The 19,356-nt window shown below is 41.0% G+C and overlaps 2 protein-coding genes across 3 annotated transcripts; both read left to right on the top strand.

Annotated features, from left to right (window-relative positions):
• Positions 1–465: 465 nt before the first annotated feature.
• Positions 466–7,624, top strand: LOC110532505 (sodium/potassium-transporting ATPase subunit beta-1-interacting protein 3). Its single transcript, XM_021616467.3, has 6 exons — positions 466–768; positions 1,731–1,868; positions 3,227–3,307; positions 3,474–3,671; positions 4,231–4,288; positions 5,328–7,624. The coding sequence occupies exons 1-6, from the start codon at positions 715–717 to the stop codon at positions 5,336–5,338; spliced, it is 540 nt and encodes a 179-aa protein (XP_021472142.2). The 5' UTR covers positions 466–714; the 3' UTR covers positions 5,339–7,624.
• A 1,119-nt stretch (positions 7,625–8,743) lies between these two features.
• LOC110532506 (YTH domain-containing family protein 1) lies at positions 8,744–15,942 on the top strand. Of its 2 annotated transcripts, none has more exons than XM_021616469.3 (6): positions 8,744–9,159; positions 9,655–9,679; positions 11,887–11,966; positions 12,312–13,937; positions 14,196–14,240; positions 14,411–15,942. In XM_021616469.3, exons 1-6 carry the CDS (start codon positions 9,133–9,135, stop codon positions 14,438–14,440), a joined length of 1,833 nt encoding a protein of 610 aa, XP_021472144.2. In that variant the 5' UTR covers positions 8,744–9,132; the 3' UTR covers positions 14,441–15,942. The 2 variants fall into 2 exon arrangements, with proteins under 2 accessions (XP_021472144.2, XP_021472143.2); XM_021616468.3 differs by having other exon boundaries at positions 8,761–9,159; positions 11,872–11,966.
• The last annotated feature ends 3,414 nt before the right edge of the window (positions 15,943–19,356 follow it).

The raw sequence follows: 19,356 nt of genomic DNA on the forward strand, positions 1-19,356 counted from the left end.
ACCTATTATTCCGGAGCCTATTTTACTGTCTCACCGGTCACAAGAAGCTGGAGCATAAAATAAAAGCCTTGTGAAAAAGTTTGCCCTCATCACTGTGATTCCAACCCGGCCTAATTGAGTGAAGCTGTCCTTCAGCATCAACCAAACACACGCACAGTGACGTGCGCAGGTTTCCCTGTTTGGTTTATAGACTACATGAGTTTGACTTCCATTTCTAGTAGGCGTCTACTTCCACGGTCCACGATGTGGGAACCAGTGGGTCCCTCTAGGCCTACGGAATGTTTGTACGTGACCACAGATGAGGGTTGCTTGAAAGTTAACAATTTGGGGGGTAAGAATGGACCTGTATTTCAGAAAATATCACGGAGACCATTTTGTCTGGGTCTACTCAACGTGTATGGCATTGTCCCTTACACCAGCACCACCACATGCTGGCGTTTTACACTAGTAGTCCCAAGCGTCCTTAGCGCCACACCTACCGGAGCATCAGAGTAGAGCTATTACTATGCCCCCTACCCTCCCCCCCCTCGTTGTAACACAGACCTTACGTGTTTTTCATCTCGGCCAGTTTTATTCCACCTCCGCAAACCACAACACGTCCACGCACCCGAGCTTGTTTGGATATAGGACTATTAAATTTGCCCCTCTGAATTTACTAAAAGTCATATTGCGGTTTCGATTCGCGTATTTGAAACCTGTTTAAGCAGAGATATAATGGGGTGCTGTTCAGGACGATGTATGCTGATCTTCTTCTGCACTCTCCAATTGGTGAGATCATTCTTCTGTGATGATGCTATCTCTACTGTTTACATACTTTAAAAACACACCTGCTACCATTGCCTTGCTTTACTTCTTCTCTTGAACGATTACTGCCACTTCCGCTGGCTGATGTTGTTGAAATTGTATACTGATATTGTTAATATTTTCAGATTGAGGAAAGGAAGTAGGCATATTTTACAATTTGAGATATAAACATTTGTACATTATAGCTAGTTCCCACGACTCACGAAACCCAAGTCAAAGAGTCTTAACATTTCCATATCCAACTAAATTGAATAACAATATGTTGTAGTAAAATTATGTAGCCTAATAGTTGGACACATAGCCTATATTTGTGTTCTGAGAAAAACATATGTAAGTTCTATTAATATAATATAAATATTACGGGTCAATCAAGCATCAGTTAATATACATTTTTATCTAGCTAAGATTTTTGTATTCATGCTAATTTATTGTGTGTTTTAGAGTACACCATTTCCATGTTTATCTTGAGTTGCCGATGGGGAAAGGGAGCCAACCCCCACTCTGTCTGAACCTCAGACTTTGTCCCTGCTCTTTCTTCCCACCCTGCCCCCCTTTTGAGTGATGGAGAAGGGCGACCTCAGAGGACAGAACTCATATCCCTGCTCTTCCCCTCTCCATGCAACATGCTTTGTCCCCCGTGGCTCAGTTACCTTGACAACCCAGAGAGAGCAGTCATCATAGGGAAAAAAATATGTGCAGTGGATGTTTTATAGGGTACATAGGAGGGAAATGTCCATTTAACAAGTCACAACACCATCATCCATCTCTCATTGATTCAGAACCAACTGTAGATTAGAATCTCTGAAGAGTCTGGACCCAGTGAGTGGATGACTTGATAAGATGCTTTATCATGCATAATACTGTAGTAGAGTTTCTCCCCCCCCCCCCCCCCCACCTCCTTCTGCTCTCTCCCTTTTACACACCAGATGACAGCATTGGAGAGGCAGGCTTTGGACTTCCTTGGGTACCAGTGGGCTCCCATCATGGTCAACTTCCTGCACATAATTATGGTTATCCTCTGCCTTTTTGGCACCATTCAGTACAGACCACGCTATGTTGTTCTAGTAAGTCACATCTAGGCCACACTACTTTTGTGTTAATCTGCCCCCACCTTGTAATCAACATGGATAATTCGATGAAATGTGTCAATTCTTCATAGAGAATGGAACTGTGTTGAAGGCAAAGCCATTTGTATAACTATTGTGGAATAGCGTTGGCCACTGTTTGAATTCTGCCATGTATAGTGATTTTCCGCCATATAAATAGATACACATTACAGTGCATTCGGAAAGTATTCAGTCCTTTTGATTTTTTCCACATTTTGTTACCTTACAGGCTTATTCTAAAATTGATTAAATTGTTTTTTTCTCCCTCATCAATCTACACACAATACTCCATAATGAAAAAGCAAAAACCGTTAAAAAAAAATTTGTGCTCCTTTATAAAATAAAAACGTAAATGTCACATTTACATAAGTATTCAAACCCTTTACTCAGTACTTTGTTGAACCAGAATCATGCGTTGTCTTGGCTGTGTGCTTAGTGTCGTTGTCCTGTTGGAAGGTGACCCTTCACCCCAGTCTGAGTTCCTGAGCGCTCTGGAGGAGGTTTTCATCAAGGATCTCTCTGGACTTTGCTCCTTTCATCTTTCCCTCAATCCTAACTAATCTCCCAGTCCCTGCCACTGAAAAACATCCCCACAGCATGATACAGCCATCACCATGCTTCACTGTAGGGATGGTGGCAGGTTTCCTCCAGACGTGATGCTTGGCATTCAGGCCAAAGAGTTCAATCTTGCTTTCATCAGACCAGAGAATCGTGTTTCTCATGGTCTGAGAGTCCTTTAGGTGCATTTTGTCAAACTCAAAGAGGGCTGTCAGGTGCCTTTTACTGAGGAGTGGCTTCCGTCTGGCCACTCTACCATAAAGGCCTGATTGGTGGAAAGCTGCAGAGATGGTTTTCCTTCTAGAAGGTTCTCCCATCTCCACAGAGGAACTCTGTGCCTCGAAACAATCCTGTCTCGGAGCTCTACGGACAATTCCTTTGACCTCATGGCTTGGTTTTTGCTGTGGCATGCACTGTCAACTGTGGGACCTTATATAGACAGGTGTGTGCCTTTTCAAATCATGTTCAATCAATTGAATTTTCCACAGGTGGACTCCAATCAAGTTGTAGAAACATCTCAAGGATGGTCAATGGCAACAGGGTGCACCTGAGCTCAATTTCGAGTCTCATAGCAAAGGTCTGAATACTTAAGTAAATAAGGTATTTCTGTTTCTAAAAACCTGTGTAGATTGATGAGGAAAAAAATATTTAATCAATTTTAGAATAAGGCTGTAACGTAAAAAGTCAAGGGGTCTGAATACTTTCCGAATGTACTGTATGTGTCTAAAATGCTCATCAAATATATGTTCATCCCTCAGTACCTGCTGTGGACATTACTATGGGTGGCATGGAATGTCTTTGTGAGCTGTCTCTACTTGGACCTGGGAGGCCTTTCCAAGGTATTGATCACTAATATTCAGACCCACTATCAGCTAGCCTAATATATTTGCCACACCTTGAATTGTGTGTTCTTTTGGCATTGAATCAATCAGTCTCTTTTTTCCCAAAACAATTATATACCATAAACATGTTATCATGAACAACCCATATGCTGTGTCACTGCAGGAGAGCGACCTGCTTTCTCTGGGTGTATCCTCACACCGTTCATGGTGGAAAGACAACAGTCCAGGCTGTGATGACAGGGACCTTCCTGCCACTAGATGGCAGAGTCTGGAGAGCCCAGAATTCATCTCTGCTCTGGGATGCTGGCTGGAATATCAATACATAGAGGTCCTACACTGCATTGTACAAGTCCTAATCTCTGTGAGTTCTCTCTCTCAGGGAGAGGTAAAACAAAACTATAACATTATAAAATGTTAAACATTTCTCACCAGAATTCAACTGTCAACACTCTCCCCAGAGTTCACCCAGAATATGTATTTTGTAACACTCTCTCCAGAATATCCTGAAACACCCAAATGGATCCACAATGACATTCTATTCATTCACAATTCTGACAGATTCCAGTGTAACTACACCTAAATCACATTGAGAACAGACCACAGATGTAGAGAGCAAGAGCAAGGCAAGAGGAAGAGAGGAAGCAGTGTAGGGCTGGAAGGAAGGTGAGGAAGAAAAAGAGAGGCCATCAGCATGTGAGTAGGAGTTCTGTGGCAGGTGCTTGAATGAGCTGAAAAGCTGATGATGAGAAGAGGCTTTCATTTCCGGAGCCAGGTTCCCAGAGCTGCTGCCTTGCTGTCTCTGTCTGTCCACCTCCCCACCCATTTCTCTCCCTCTCAGAAATAAATTCAGAACGTATCTATGCTGTGTTCTTCATTGTAATGTAATGTTGAACTTGTGGTCTCTGTGTTTGTGCCTACAGTTTTTGGGATTTGCCTACGCCTGCTATGTGGTCAGCACCTTCACAGAGGAGGACAGCTGTATGTGAATTTTCAAAGTGCATTTTACACGTGGTCACAACAAACAAGAAAACACACAAACTAGAACAGATACTAAAGCATTAAGTCACAGGCACATAAATGTAATACTATCAATGCCTTTTTTTCCCCTTCCACCCCACTTTTTAGTTATTGTAATAATTTATACCCTTCTAAGTTGGTTCAAACTGTCTAGAGGTTAAAAGAGAAGATTCAATAGAAAATGTACATTGACCAAGTTAGTGTTGCATCATTATATATTTATTCATATAATTCTGTTAATTATTTATTTTTTTCAGTTAATTTCATTGGTGGGGTTAATTTAAACCAATAAAGCCCGAGGGGGTGAGATATATGGCCAATATACCACGGCTAAGGGCTGTTCTTAAGCACGACGCAACGTGGAGTGCCTGGATACAGCCCTTAGCCGTCGTCTATTGGAAAAATTGCTATTATAAACTGGTTACCAACGTAATTAGAGCAGTACAACAATATTTTTGTTATACCTGTGGTATACGGTCTGATATACCATGGCTTTCAGACAATCAGCATTCAGGGCTTGAACCACCCAGTTTATAATACCCATCTAAACCATTGCAGTTGTACTTATAGTGTTCAGAATTGGGCTGTATGTGCCATTACTTTCTCAGGGGGAAAAAAATCATACATATTCGGGACACACAGTGTCGTTCCAGACCATACAAACATACGTGTGTGTCTGTGTGCGTGCGTTGGCACATATTTGATATTGTAGTACACTCTTAGAAAAAAGGGTTCCAAAAGGGTTCTTTGGCTGTCCCCATAGGAGAACCTTTTTTGGGTTCCAGATAGAACCCTCTGTGGAATGGGTTCTACATTTGACCCGAAAAGGGTTCTACCTGGAACCAAAAGGGTTACTCAAAGGGTTGTCCTAAGGGGACAACCGAATAACCTTTTTACCATAGGTACTAGGTAGCACCTTCTTTTCTAAGTGTATTCAATATGTTTCTGTGTGAGACTGTGCAGTTACCTTATTATCTCACCATCATGTTTTGTTTTACAGACTATAAGTAAAGATTTCAAGTGGGTTGAAAATGACTGACAGGCAAGGAGGGCAGAAGAGGTACAAGAGAGTGGAATATCTCCAGTCAGTGAAACAGAAGACATTCCCACAATGCTCACAAAACATCATTCCTCTGCCTACCAGCACTCTTAATGCATACTAGAGTAAACAAGCATGAGTTCTCTGTTTAATGTAATGATGGTCAATACTAGCTTAATCCCAGATCTGCAAAGATGGAAAGAGTACATAAATATCCTACTCAAGTAGCAGCACTGTTAGTTTAATGACATTTTATTCAAGTAGATGTCAAATTACTGGTGTAAAAAAAACTACTCAATTAAAATAAAAAAAGTTGAAAATTTAAAATAAAAGTAAAGTAAAAATAAAGAAGTCACTTTTCAAATAAAAACATTGACTTGATACTTAGCTAATTTCGCTAAGGTTACCTGAAAGTTGTTACACATTATCTTTTCCATGCATTACATTAAAACGAAAGAGAGGAAATGAATGTTCAGTGCAAGGAACTAGGAACTAAGTTCAGTGCAACAAGGCACATCTGCATGTAAAAAAACTAAGAATTTGTCATAATTATACTATTAATATTAGAAAATAAAGTAAACAGTCAAAGTGTATTTATGATTTTAAAAAGCAATACAAAATAAAGTGCCTTCACAATAAAGTTGACAGACTTCAATATACTTCAGACTCCAGAAATAAACATGTCTAATCCTACACCCATTCATCACCCCTTCGTTACTTGTTACTTGTCCATGGGACCGGGTGACATTCACTCACTCACCCATTCACACACACTCACTCCCCCTCACTAAATCACTCACTAAATCACTCGCTCACTCACTCACTAAATCACTCACACACACACACAAACTCCCTCTTTCACTCAATTACCAGGGGTGGAAAGAGTACTGAAATATCCTACTCAAGTAGAAGTATTGTTACTTATATAACATTTTACTCAAGTAGAAGTAAAATTACTGACTTTGAAAAAATACCAAAAAAGTACAAGTACTTGGAAAAGCTACTCAATTATAGTAACGAGAGTAGTTGTAATTAGTTACTTTACACCTCTGCAGATCTGTCTGTGTTTTTGCCTGCTCCATTGTCATTGTCAAGTTGTTTGGCATAACTATTCCTAGTTGGCAAGAGAGCAGAAACAGACTGGCACCCAGGCTAGGTCAATACAGGTACACCCAGAACACTACTGATACTTCTGACATAACATGTATCAGTGTGCAGGAAATAGTATTCATTGTATTATGACATAATGGCACTTTGTAAAAATAAGCAATTATGCAAACAGTTGAATATGAACTGAATCCTATAATTGTGTGTCCTACATTGATGTTAATGAGAGATTTGCACGAAAACTACAGTCACGTGCAAATTATCAAAGTTATGTATACAGATTTCAATTTAGGATTTGGACCTACACTACCGTTCAAAAGTTTGGGGTCACTTTGAAATGTCCTTGTTTTTTAAAGAAAAGCCATTTTTTGTCCATTAAAATGACATTAAAATGATCAGAAGTACAGTGTAGACATTGTTAATGTTGTAAATGACTATTGTAGCTGGAAACGGCTGTTTTTTTAAATGGAATATCTACATAGGCATACAGAGGCCCATTATCAGCAACCATCACTCCTGTGTTCCAATGGCACGTTGTGTTAGCTAATTAAAGTTTATAATTTTAAAAGGCTAATTGATCATTAGAAAACCCTTTTTCAATTAGATATTCCATTTAAAAAATCAGCCATTTTCAGCTACAATAGCCATTTACAACATTAACAATATCCACACTGTGTTTCTGATAAATTTGATGTTATTTTAATGGACAAAAACAATGACATTTCTAAGTGACCCCAAACTTTTGAACGGTAGTGTATGTGAAGGTATCCGTCTGTGTGTCTCTCTCTGTGTGTGTGTTTGTGTTTGTGTGTCTTTCTTTCTCTCTCTCTGTGTGTGTGTGTGTGTGTGTGTGTGTGTGTGTGTGTTTGTTTGTACACAGTACAGTACAGTAGTTCATACATGAGAATGTACTGATTCCAGACACCAGAGGAAAATACGTAAAGACATTTAGTAAATAATCTTCAATATTGTGATAGAAATAAGTTAATGTCAGTAGTTCATGTAAAAAACTAAAATCTTAAAGATATAGTCAGGAAGCATCTCCTAGGCCTACCTCTGAATTTCTTCTGAATGTAGATGTCACTGCTGGGGAAAAGCCCTGAATGTATCTTTAAGTGGATTTTGTTGAAATAAACAGCACTTGTCTTTTAGCTAATGTGTGCAATGTGTTTTGTTAGTGTCATATTACTAATTTACTTTCCTTACTACTGATAAAAATCATATTTTTAAAAATATTTTACAAGACAGGTCAGTTAAGAACAAATTCTTATTCTCACTGACGGCCTAGGAACAGTGGGTTAACTGCCTTGTTCAGGGGCAGAACGACAGCTTTTTACCTTGCCAGCTCAGGGAATCGATCTTGCAAACTTTCGGTTTGTCTACCTGCCGCTAACCACTAGGCTACCAATCCAATGTTAATCATTGGGTTGGTCAGTGAGTATCACTCAATATTATTCAATATTTGCTCAAATTTTTTCAACTCAGAGTCCAGTCCATCAAATCAGAATATGATATAAGTATTGTAGGGCTGTAGTGTACTCAGGGCCTATGATACAGTATCTCTATTAAGCACTTACAACAATGTGTTTGTCAGTCAATTAGAGAAACACAACAGAATAATTGCATAATTTTAAAAGTGTGAACGGAAACAACTCACTAAATTGCTTCACTCCACTGTTTCACACTTTGTCTCATAGTACTTAAAAAAATATTTGTGTATTTAACCTTTATTTAACCAGGAAAAGCTCATTGAGACCCAGGGTCTCTCTTTCAAGGGAGACCTGGCCAAGAAGGCAGCAACAATCAATACATTACAGAATTAAAACATACAATACAATATGATTCAGCCTAAAAAAAAGCATTTACACTCCTCTGTAACAGTTTCATATCAACATTTTAAATTAATTCAATGGCACTAACATATCTAGGTGAAGCCTGGATTGTAGACTATTCCATGCCTTTAGTGCACAGGTAAGCCTACTCAAGTGACTTGCAGTCGTCAAGATAATATCGTAATGTATATCTAAATTGCAATAGAGAGTTATTTCTCTAGCACGTTTTTATTTGATAATCAAAGCTTTACCTTGAATATAGTAGATTGAGCCCCAAATAATTCGGCCCGTTTCTGGACGTTCCCCATCACTCTTCCGTTCGATTGGTTAGCGCGCTGGCTCGTCATCGCGGCAGAAGGTTAAAATCACAGTCGATATTGAAACGCGACTACCGCGGTACTCCCATTGAAGATGAATTACTTCCGACGTTTGGTCTTTGACGCACCGCGCCTGTTGTGCCGCTGACGTCAATCCCCTTCATTTAGACCCCGGATGAACCTGCCAGTGGGGGAAGTGAATAGGGCTATCAAAGCACAGTAAATGAAATTTGGTGGAGGGGGGGAAGCTCAAATAAACTCTTAGCAGTGGACCCTTCGGAACACCTCCAAATTGGATTTAAATAAACGCATGGGGACTGGCATAATTGAACAGTGGAGCTGGAGCTAGCTTGCTACTGACTAACGTAGTATATAGAAGAAGAAAAAAACTTGCTTTTAGCAAGCTAGCTAACGTTACTCCACTGGGATCCGAAGAAAACGTAGTTTTTGAGAGAACAGACGTCTAATTGAAAGGCTTCTACACAAATCCAGTGACTTGCTTCATGAATTATGTCTGCAACAAGTATTGACCCTCAGGTAGGCAGGCTGTATTTGCCGGGAAGATATCCATTCAGCGTCAAAAAGGCCTTTAAATTTGATAAAAGGGGGTTATGCGTCCAATCCATCCCTGTTACCATTGCTGAGATATGCGATGCTACCAACTAGCTAGCTAACGTTTACTCAAATGGGGTAATGGTTTGGTAGTTAGCCGCTAGTTAGCATTTAGCAATGTGGTTTGCTAAAAGTCTGCATTTCCGATTATTGTTAGGAAAACTTTCATCTGTTGCAAAAGTGGTTAACCAGCGCTAGCAAGTTGTTTTCAGAATTAACGACGCCCAATATTATGATAACTAACCTTTTCATATGTGCTAACGCTGTCAAAGATTGAGCCTTATATCTGTAGTTAGCTAGCCAGCTAATGTAGCTAAGCGAACTTCTAATTTTCAGTGCGCGTGTATTTTTGTCTAGAAAGTAGAATGCTAAAATGTTTTTATATTTTTTTACATTTAAACCAATTACACGGGACTGAAGACTTCAAAAGGACAAGACGCTAAAGGTAAGAGCACTGTAGCTAACGTTATCGTAGCTTTGCTAGACAATATATGTCGCTGGCTGCTAGCTAGACGATGATTGCTCAGCCGGTGGCGGGTCGCGAGCACAGACCATGCACTGAGTTACCAACAATGCACCTGCGGTGTAAATACAATGCTGGCTCTTGCAATACAGTAACATTGGTCAAATATGAAGTCAAGTCGTGCTAGGGCAGGGGTTCCCAAACCTTTTTGGCCTGCTACCCTATTTTGCTATAAATACAAAAAAATCGCGACCCCACCATGTAAAAAGGTGGTGTAATCAACGGACCATGTTTACCTTTTTTAATTGGGACTATGACAGTCTTACAAATCAGTCTGACAGTGTATTTTACAGTATTTCAAAGTATGGTTTTAAGTGACTGAAATGCATCAAACATATTGGGAAATTCAGAAGATCGGGCAGTTTTATTATCTGTGTAGGAAAGATAATTGATGTTCTCTAATTTATTCCCTCAATCCACACACAATACCCCATAATGACAAAGCAAAACCAGTATTTCAGGCATTTTTGCAACAAACCCTGGAATTATTACATTTACATAAGTATTCACACCCTGTACTGAGTACTTTGTTGAAGCACCCATTACAGCCTCATGTCTTATTGGGTATGATGCTACAAGCTTGGCACACCTGTATTTGGGGAGTTTCTCCCATTCTTCTCTGCAGATCATCTCACGCTCTGTCAGGTTTGATGGGGAGTGTCGCTGGTTCAAGTCTGGGGTCAGGCTGGGCCACTCAAGGACATTCAGAGACTTGTCCCAAAGTCACTCCTGCTTTGTCTTGGCTGTGTGCTTAGTGTCGTTGTCCTGTTGGAAGGTAAACCCTCACCCCAGTCTGAGGTCCTGAGTGGTCTGGAGCAGGTTTTCAAAAAGGAACTCTTTGTACTTTCCCTGTTCATCTTAACCTCGATCCATACTAGTCTCCCAGTCCCTCCCGCAAAAAAATATCCCCCCCAGCATGATACAGCCATCACCATGCTTCACTGTAGGGATGGTGGCAGGTTTCCTCCAGATGTGACGCTTGGCCTTCAGGCCAAATAGTTCAATGTTGATTTCATCAGACCTGAGAATCTTGTTTCTCATGGTCTTTGAGTTTTTAGGTGCCTTTTCTGGCCACTACCATAAAGGCCTGATTGGTGGAGTGCTGCAGAGATGGTTGTCCTTCTGGAAGGTTCTCCCATCTCCACAGAGGAACTCTGGACCAAGGCCCTTCTCGCCCGATGGGTCAGTTTGGCCGGGCGTCCAGCTGTAGGAAGAGTCTTGGTGGTTCCAAACTTCCATTTTAAGAATGGCAGGGGCCACTGTGTTCTTGGGGACCTTCAGTGCTGCAGACATTTTTTGGTACCCTTCCCCAGATCTGTGCCTCGACACAATCCTGTCTCGGAGCTCTACAGACAATTCCTTCGACCATATGGCTTGGTTTTTGCTCTGACATGCACTGTCAATTGTGGGACCTTACATAGACAGGTGTGTGCCTTTCCAAATCATGTCCAAACAATTTAATTTACCACAGGTGAACTCCAATCAAGTTGTAGAAATATCTCAAGGATGATCAATGGAAAAAGGATGCACCTGAGCTTAATATAGAGTCTCATAGCAAAGATCTGAATAGTTATCTAAATAAGGTATTTCTGTTTTTTTATGTCTATTTGCAAACATTTCTAAAAAAAAAACGTTTTTCGCTTTGTCATTATGGGGTATTGTGTAGATTGAGGGGGAAAAAATGATGTAATCAATTTTAGAATAAGCCTGTAATGTAACAAAATGTGGGAAAAGTCAAGGGGTCTTAATACTTTCTGAATGCACTGCAGCTGCTACTGGAGGTTTACTGAAGTAACCCCAGTTATATAACCCAAGCATAATTTTCTCTCGCAAAATAGTCTAGCTAACACCAGATTCTTTGACATGATTTCAGTGATGCCTTGTTTTGCAAGTGTTACAGTACTACAGAACAACATTGCTAACATCAGATTTCTATTGTCTTCTCAGGCAGGCATACACTAAGCATGTCTTGTTTTTTCGTGAATGAAGGAGGGATACTTGTGTGTTTGTCTGTATTGTTAAGTAAGCATTTCACTGTTAGTCTGCACCTGTTGTTTAAGAAGCATGTGACAAATACATTTTGATTTGACATTGAAAAATAACCCTACTATCAGTCTTTCCGGTTTCAGTGCAAAATGGCTCACTCCACCAGAAGGAAACTGTCCATGATAATGACTTTGAGCCCTATCTCTCTGGCCAATCCAATCAGGTGAGTGACTTTTGAAATCATGGTGTGTATCTTTGTCATTATAGAATATTTTTCAACTTGGCTGCAGGGGAGGACCACAAATCAATACTGTCTCACAGGAGAATGGATGTTTTCTTGGCTACCTTGTTAGCAGATATTATTACTCCATTGACATCATCACAGATGATGTGTGATGTCTAAGTACTGCACGCATACCCTTTTAAGTCTTAAAGTCAGGGTTGTTGGGGTATGAGCTAACGGTCATTGGCGTATTGGTGGTGGTAGGTCATGTTGTTGACATTTAGTTTAATGTGTCAGGATTTAAAAAACAAATTGTACTTACAATCCTCTTTTTCTGTCTTCTAGACCAACAGCTACCAATCCATGACTGACCCTTACCTGTCCAGCTACTATGCCCCCTCCATTGGATTTCCCTACCCTCTTAGCGAGGCCCCTTGGTCCACCGGTGGCGACCCCCCTATCCCTTACCTGACTCCCTATGCGCCCCTCAGCAATGGAGACCACCACTTCATGCATGACACTGTGTTTGGCCAACCTGGTGGACTTGGCAGCAGCATCTACCCGCATAGGTTTAACTTTTTCCCTGAGAACCCGGCCTTCTCCGCCTGGGGTACCAGTGGGTCTCAAGGCCAGCAGACTCAGAGTTCAGCCTATGGGGGCAGCTACAGCTACCCTCCCAGCTCCCTGGGGGGCACACTAGTCCCTGATGGCCAAACAGGGTTCCACAGTGACACTCTGAGCAAGGCACCAGGTATGAACAGCCTTGAACAAGGGATGCTGGGGCTGAAGATGGGTGGGGATGTGTCTGGCAGTGGCTCAGGTGTGAAGAGCGTGAGTTCTGTGATCGGCGGCAGTGGTGCTGTAGCTCAGGCTGTTGCTACAGGCAACGGTGGAACACCAATTGGTATGCCCCCTCCTAAGCCCACGTCCTGGGCCGCTATCGCCAGCAAACCAGCCAGGCCACAGCTGCTGAAGGCCAAGGCCAAGCCGGGCATGCCCATGGGGGGAGCTCTGCCACCACCGCCCATCAAACACAACATGGACATTGGGACATGGGATAACAAGGGGCCTATAAGCAAAGTGGCCCCTCCGCTGCCCCCCCACCACCACCACCATCAGCAGCTCCACTCTCATAGCCATTCCCACCTTCCCCACGGTCTCCCCCCTCCCCCTCAGCAGTCCATTCAATCTGCCCAGTCCCTTGTGCAGCAGATGACCATGGGCCCGCCCCCTCCACAATCATACCAGAACCACAACTTAGGCCCGTCCCCTCAGACCCGCTGGGTTGCCCCGCGCAACCGTAATCCAGGCTACGGAGGGGGCAGCATGGACAGCAGCGGTTCCTCTAGTGGCGGGGGTGTTGGGAATGGAGGGGGTGTTCCTCCAGGTTCTGGCTCAGGTCTAGAGAACCACCCTGTTCTGGAGAAGCTGCGGGCTGCCCACAGCTACAACCCTAAGGAGTTTGACTGGAACCTGAAGAATGGCCGTGTGTTTATCATCAAGAGCTACTCTGAGGACGACATCCACCGCTCCATAAAGTACTCCATCTGGTGCAGCACAGAGCACGGCAACAAGCGTCTGGACTCAGCCTTTCGTGCCATCAGTGCCAAAGGCCCTGTCTATCTGCTGTTCAGCGTTAATGGCAGTGGGCACTTCTGTGGCGTGGCAGAGATGCTCTCGCCCGTGGACTACGGCACCAGTGCTGGCGTCTGGGCGCAGGACAAGTGGAAAGGCAAGTTTGACGTGGACTGGCTGTTTGTGAAAGACGTGCCCAATAGCCAGCTGAGGCACATCAGGCTGGAGAACAATGACAACAAGCCGGTGACCAACTCCAGGGACACTCAGGAGGTCCCTCTGGAGAAGGCCAAGCAAGTGCTGAAGATCATTGTGGGCTTCAAACACACCACCTCCATCTTTGATGACTTCTCCCACTATGAGAAAAGACAGGAGGAAGAGGAGGTTGTCAGAAAGGTAATCAATCATTCATCTCCTGTTGATCGCAAAGATCCTGAACTGATCATTAATTAAGGATGGGTTTCGTCAATGTTTGTAATGATCCAAAAACCATAACAAACATCTCCTTTACATAGGGATGCAAACCTGAGTTTGTATTTCTTATTTTGTCCTATCACAGCGAAATGTCTACTGTTTGGTATTTGTTTGCTGCCATTTTATTGCGTTTTGTGCAGTAGGTGTAACCATAACGAAATTCCTCTTCTCTTTCAACAGACCTATGAGCCAATTCCAATACAGCGAGGGTCCCGACTTGATCAGGTAAAGAAACTTTTCTAAAATGTCACTTCTATTTGGCTTCTGCCCATCGACATTCTACACTATGTCTCTAAGGGAATAATATACCATGGTTGTGGGGTAGAAGATGTATTTATTTATTAACCGTTTACTAATGGTAACCATTTTGTTTTTTCTTCCCCTCCCCAACCAAGGAACACCAAAACCGAAGTAAACCACAATAGAAGACTACTCCTTATAGCTTGATCAACGGTTGTACTTGGATGGACATATTGAAATTTAGATCATAAAAAGAACAAGAGGACATAAAGAAATTTGTAACTTATATTTCTTTTTCTATTTAATTTTGATGACTTTGGCCCACATCAAACTTTGAGCCACCTTGCTCCTGGTCTGGTTCCCAGTCTCCAAGTTGTGTGCACCAATCAAATTGCTTCATCATTTTTAGTGTTCTATATTCTGTATTTTAACCCTGGTCTCATATTTGTTATACACGCACATCCTTAATTATGATTAACAAATATCTGCACGTCTTTAAAAAAACATGCTGCTGATATTCAGTGACTGTTCAACTTGTGGTGTGAGTGTTGGAGAAACTTTAAGTGCTTGTATTGCTTGTTCTGATTTAGGAAGAGTGAATGTGACAACAGAATCTTGACAAATGTCAAACATGACAAACATGGAACAGTTTTATTTTGCATAATCAAAAGAAGTGTTCTGTTTTGCCCTTGTCCATCAGAGTGGTTTGTGGATGGTAGAGGATTGTCTATCCAAAAAGCTTCTGCAAATGATTGATATGGACTTTATGGATAAAGTGAACGTTTTTATTTTTTTTTATGTATAAAAATGTATCACTTGGCTGATCACTGTTGTGACAAACTATGGAAGAATTTTTTCGGAGTGGAGCCTTAGCATTTCTTTCTGACAACAGTGTCAATTAAATTATATTTGCTCCACTGTACCTCAAGTGTGTCAGCAAAAAGATTCAAAGGAAAGATGTCTAGAACATCTGCTCTCAAGGGAGGTCCCTCGCTTTGTTTTTGATGGGGTGGAAATGCAAACATACTCAGTTCAGGTTCTTAGCCAGACAATACGATTGTCTTTTCCCTTATTTTAAATTGTGTCTTTCCTTTATCATATGTTACATTTCTCTGTTCCCTGTCATTCCAACAATGGGGGTCCCTGTTTAAGTCACTTTGGGGACAAAAATGTAGCATGTACTGCTTTTAAATTCAAGATTGGCCTGTCATTTTGTTTCTGCGCCTTGTCATTTCCATACGGAATTAAAATGTGGATATTTTTCTTGCTATAACCCTTCCACTTCATCCTCAGAAATGTTAAGCTTTAATGTACTGGCAAAGCTAATTGAGAACGCCTGAAATGTGTATCCTTATAATTAATGTTACTGATTTAATGTCAAGTGTATGAAAACCCAGAGAATGGTCTTCATGGTATCTGTGTGATTTCTTTAATTTTGGGGGGGCTTGCTGTACTGTGTGTCTGTATGCAAATGTGAAAGACTGAGAGGGAGTGTGATTATTGAGGGAGTCAGATTTATATAATGGTATAGGAAGTGATTCATGATAATATATGAACATTTACAAAAATAAATGTAGAAAACAAACATTTAAGTCACCCCTGAATTAAATATGCATTGTATCAAAGGTCACTATCACATTCTTAGATTTGATCATGGTCATTATTAAAGATATACTATCTGTTGTAAGTGTTTTTGGTTTGTTACATTGTGAGTGAAAGGTATCACGTCTGCATCTAAGTATGTTTCCCTTTGTAACCCTGTTTCCCTTTGGGGGGGAAACCCATTCTTGTTATTCTTTTAGATAAGAGAGAGTGGTGCCTAAAGTATACTGGATGTTGACATACGGTTGAAGTCAAAAGTTTACATACACCTTAGCCAAATACATTTAAACTTAGATTTTCAGTTCCTGACATTTAATCCTAGTAAAAATTCCCTGTCTTAGGTCAGTTAGGATCACCACTTTATTTTAAGAATGTGAAATGTCAGAATAATAGGAGAGAGAATGATTTATTTCAGCTTTTATTTCTTTCATCACATTCCCAGTGGGTCAGAAGTTTGCATACACTCAATTAGTATTTGGTAGCGTTGCCTTTAAATTGTTATACTTGGGTGAGACGTTTCGGGTAGCCTACCACAAGCTTCCCACAATAAGTTGGGTTAATTTTGGCCCATTCCTCCTGAACGAGCTGGTGTAACTGAGTCAGGTTTGTAGGCCTCCTTGCTCGCACATGCTTTTTCAGTTCTGCCCACAAATGTTCTATAGGATTGAGGTAAGGGCTTTGTGATTGCCACTCCAATACCTTGACTTTGTTGTTGTTAAGCCATTTTGCCACTTTGGAAGTATGCTTGGGGTCTTTGTCCATTTGGAAGACCCATTTGCGACCAAGCTTGAACTTCCTGACTGATGTCTTGAGATGTTGCTTCAATATATCCACATAATTTCCCCCCCTCATGATGCCATCTATTTTGTGAAGTGCACCAGTCCCTCCTGCAGCAAAGCACCCCCACAAAATTTCTCACAAGGATGAACCAGACTTGTGGTCTACAATTTTTTTCTTTGGTCTATGTTGCAGTTGTAAATGAGAACTTGTTCTCAACTAGCCTACCAGGTTAAATAAAGGTGAAATTAAATAAATAAAAGGTTCTTTTGCTTTTCACATGATGTCATGCAAAGGGGCACTGAGTTTGAAGGTAGGCCTTGAAATACATCCACAGGTACACCTCCAATTGACTCAAATTATGTAAATTAGCCTATCAAAAGCTTCTAAAGCCATGACATCATTTTCTGGAATTTAACTAGCTGTTAAAGGCACAGTCAACATAGTATATGTAAACTTCTGACCCACTGGAATTGTGATACAGTGAATTATAAGTGAAATAATCTGTAAACAATTGTTGGAAAAATGACTTGTGTCATGCACAAAGTAGATGTCCTAATCGACTTGCCAAAACTATAGTTTATTAACAAGAAATTTGTGGGGTGGTTGAAAAACGATTTTTAATGACTCCAACCTAAGTATATGTAAACTTCCGACTTCAACTGTATCACACCTGGGTCAAAAACATTTCTCTGTTGAAACGAATGGCATAGCCCAAACCCCAAAACGCCTTTATTATTTAACAAACAGAACTGTACATAATTCACAGCACATCAAACCAAAGCTATCTGTTTACTTAAAATAGGGAGGTCAAATCTGTCTTGATTTTACCTTACCTTTACTTATTTGTCCAGTGTTTCATCCCACGAGCTCATAGTTGCAATAGGCTATGTTTCTCACCACTGTAGACTAACTACGTTGATATTTGTTATTGCCTAAAAATACAATTACTTTAATGATTTGGAACGACGTTATGGTGATTCCTCTCTTGGCATTCACCGCGTGCCTTAATTGTATTGTTATTAAATCAAGGTCTGCCGTGAACACGAAAAGCGGTAATCCAAATGTTCCCTATAAATGTACCTAGATTACAGATGAATTAGATGAATTGATTCCTTGGAATAAGGCCAATAAACACGAGCAAGACCGTTTCCAGATCACCATTACCTCATTACCTTTTCTTCAGGAATGTAAAGTTGAATCGGATCACAAAGGCATATCTACACAACTACGTCGATAGAGCATTTGGCGCACGCTGTTAAAATGTATTTGCTGTAGGTATAGCCTAGAATCCTATCTCATATGGATCCACAGTGTCAGAAACAAACACCAATCAGTGTCCATACACATTGGTCCAGTTTCAACAGGGTGCCACTATCATTCCAGAAGCATCCATTCGAAAGACTACGAAATGTTTCCCGTATTTGGCTACAGAATAGCCTACATTTAACAGGCTAGGCCTAAAACAATGGTCCAGGCATCAGGGGTCCGCATCATCAGCACCGCTCCAGCCGTAATAACGCATAAAGCGAGAAAGGACACCGGTTGAAATACATTTGCCCTATATCGTAACCTTGATTTTCAGAAACAGTTGTCCACTTGTTTTGTTTTCACAATCTCTGAACCAATCTAGCAGGATTTGCTTATCTTCTTCCCATCCATGACGTCCGTTTATTGAATGCAGTGCTCGAGGATTAGATCGAGGAAGCTTGACGTCATGGACAGGACAGGGTCAAACTCCCCCCACCATAAACCGACCGAAATCTTTTTTAAATGAGCAGTTGACATTTTGCAGAATGGGGCATTATTGCACAATAAATCAGTCGCCCCACTAAACCAGCACAATATTTCACACTGCACAGCAGCAGCACACACAGCACACAGACATAATTCAGCTTTATCACAGCAAATGAGAATTGCCTAATCATGATGACCTATTCATATTTGAGAATAGGACACACCTTGGATATTTCTGCAGTAAAGTAATCTGCACAAATAATTTTTAACCAACGTAAACACTTCCAGTGTTTCCATAATACATCATATCTGATTTGCAGTTGCGATTTTAGCATGTTATTTTTAGTGGGGGGGAAATATTGTAGATATATGCCAACAAAGTCACTACACAACACAACTAAACAATACAGTAATTGCATTATAACGGTGACAATCTGTTACGGCCTACATAAAGTTGTCCCAACAGGAGAGCTTACTTTTCAGCTCCATGGAGTGAATCCTTACCACTGCTACACCTGGCTATCAGTGGAGTCTGGTCTGGCAGCAAAACAGTTAATTCAGCTTCATTTACTGCCTTTTTAAAAAACATATCTGAAATGGCTGACTTGCTTACACAAATGTGGCTTCTAGTGACAATTGAGATGTACAAACTATGGGATAAGAGACAATCCGTAATTTTGATTAGGACAATGATCGAACTCAGTCGGACATAGTCAATATAACTATTTGTTCAGCACTTTTGAAATGTACAGCGACAGAATTCAGAACATGGACCGTTCTTACAGTATTATACCTGTACACCAAGTCAAAATCGTATGATAAATAAAGGGGGCATATAAGCAGACAATGAAATCTCTTACGAAATTAGATGATTACATTTCTCTTAAACAGGCTATAGGCTATATGAGGGTGAAAGGAGCCAAATTATTAGCGTGAGGCACATAGTGTATGTTGTGTAGTAAGCTGTTAGTAGCCTTAGTATTAC

Source organism: Oncorhynchus mykiss, chromosome 9 (assembly GCF_057628025.1).
Source record: "Oncorhynchus mykiss isolate SJ-2025 chromosome 9, ASM5762802v1, whole genome shotgun sequence".
Lineage (NCBI taxonomy): Eukaryota > Metazoa > Chordata > Actinopteri > Salmoniformes > Salmonidae > Oncorhynchus > Oncorhynchus mykiss.

What these genes read in the sequence shown, in the direction of transcription:
- LOC110532505 (XM_021616467.3), top strand. Translation starts at nt 715, where the DNA reads ATGGGGTGCTGTTCAGGACGATGTATGCTGATCTTCTTCTGCACTCTC. An exon ending in TCTTCTGCACTCTCCAATTG is followed by an intron (nt 769 to 1,730) that starts GTGAGATCATTC and finishes TTTACACACCAG; the next exon opens with ATGACAGCATTGGAGAGGCA. An exon ending in GACCACGCTATGTTGTTCTA is followed by an intron (nt 1,869 to 3,226) that starts GTAAGTCACATC and finishes TTCATCCCTCAG; the next exon opens with TACCTGCTGTGGACATTACT.
- LOC110532506 (XM_021616468.3), top strand. Translation starts at nt 9,133, where the DNA reads ATGTCTGCAACAAGTATTGACCCTCAG. An exon ending in TCTCTGGCCAATCCAATCAG is followed by an intron (nt 11,967 to 12,311) that starts GTGAGTGACTTT and finishes TCTGTCTTCTAG; the next exon opens with ACCAACAGCTACCAATCCAT. An exon ending in GAGGGTCCCGACTTGATCAG is followed by an intron (nt 14,241 to 14,410) that starts GTAAAGAAACTT and finishes TCCCCAACCAAG; the next exon opens with GAACACCAAAACCGAAGTAA.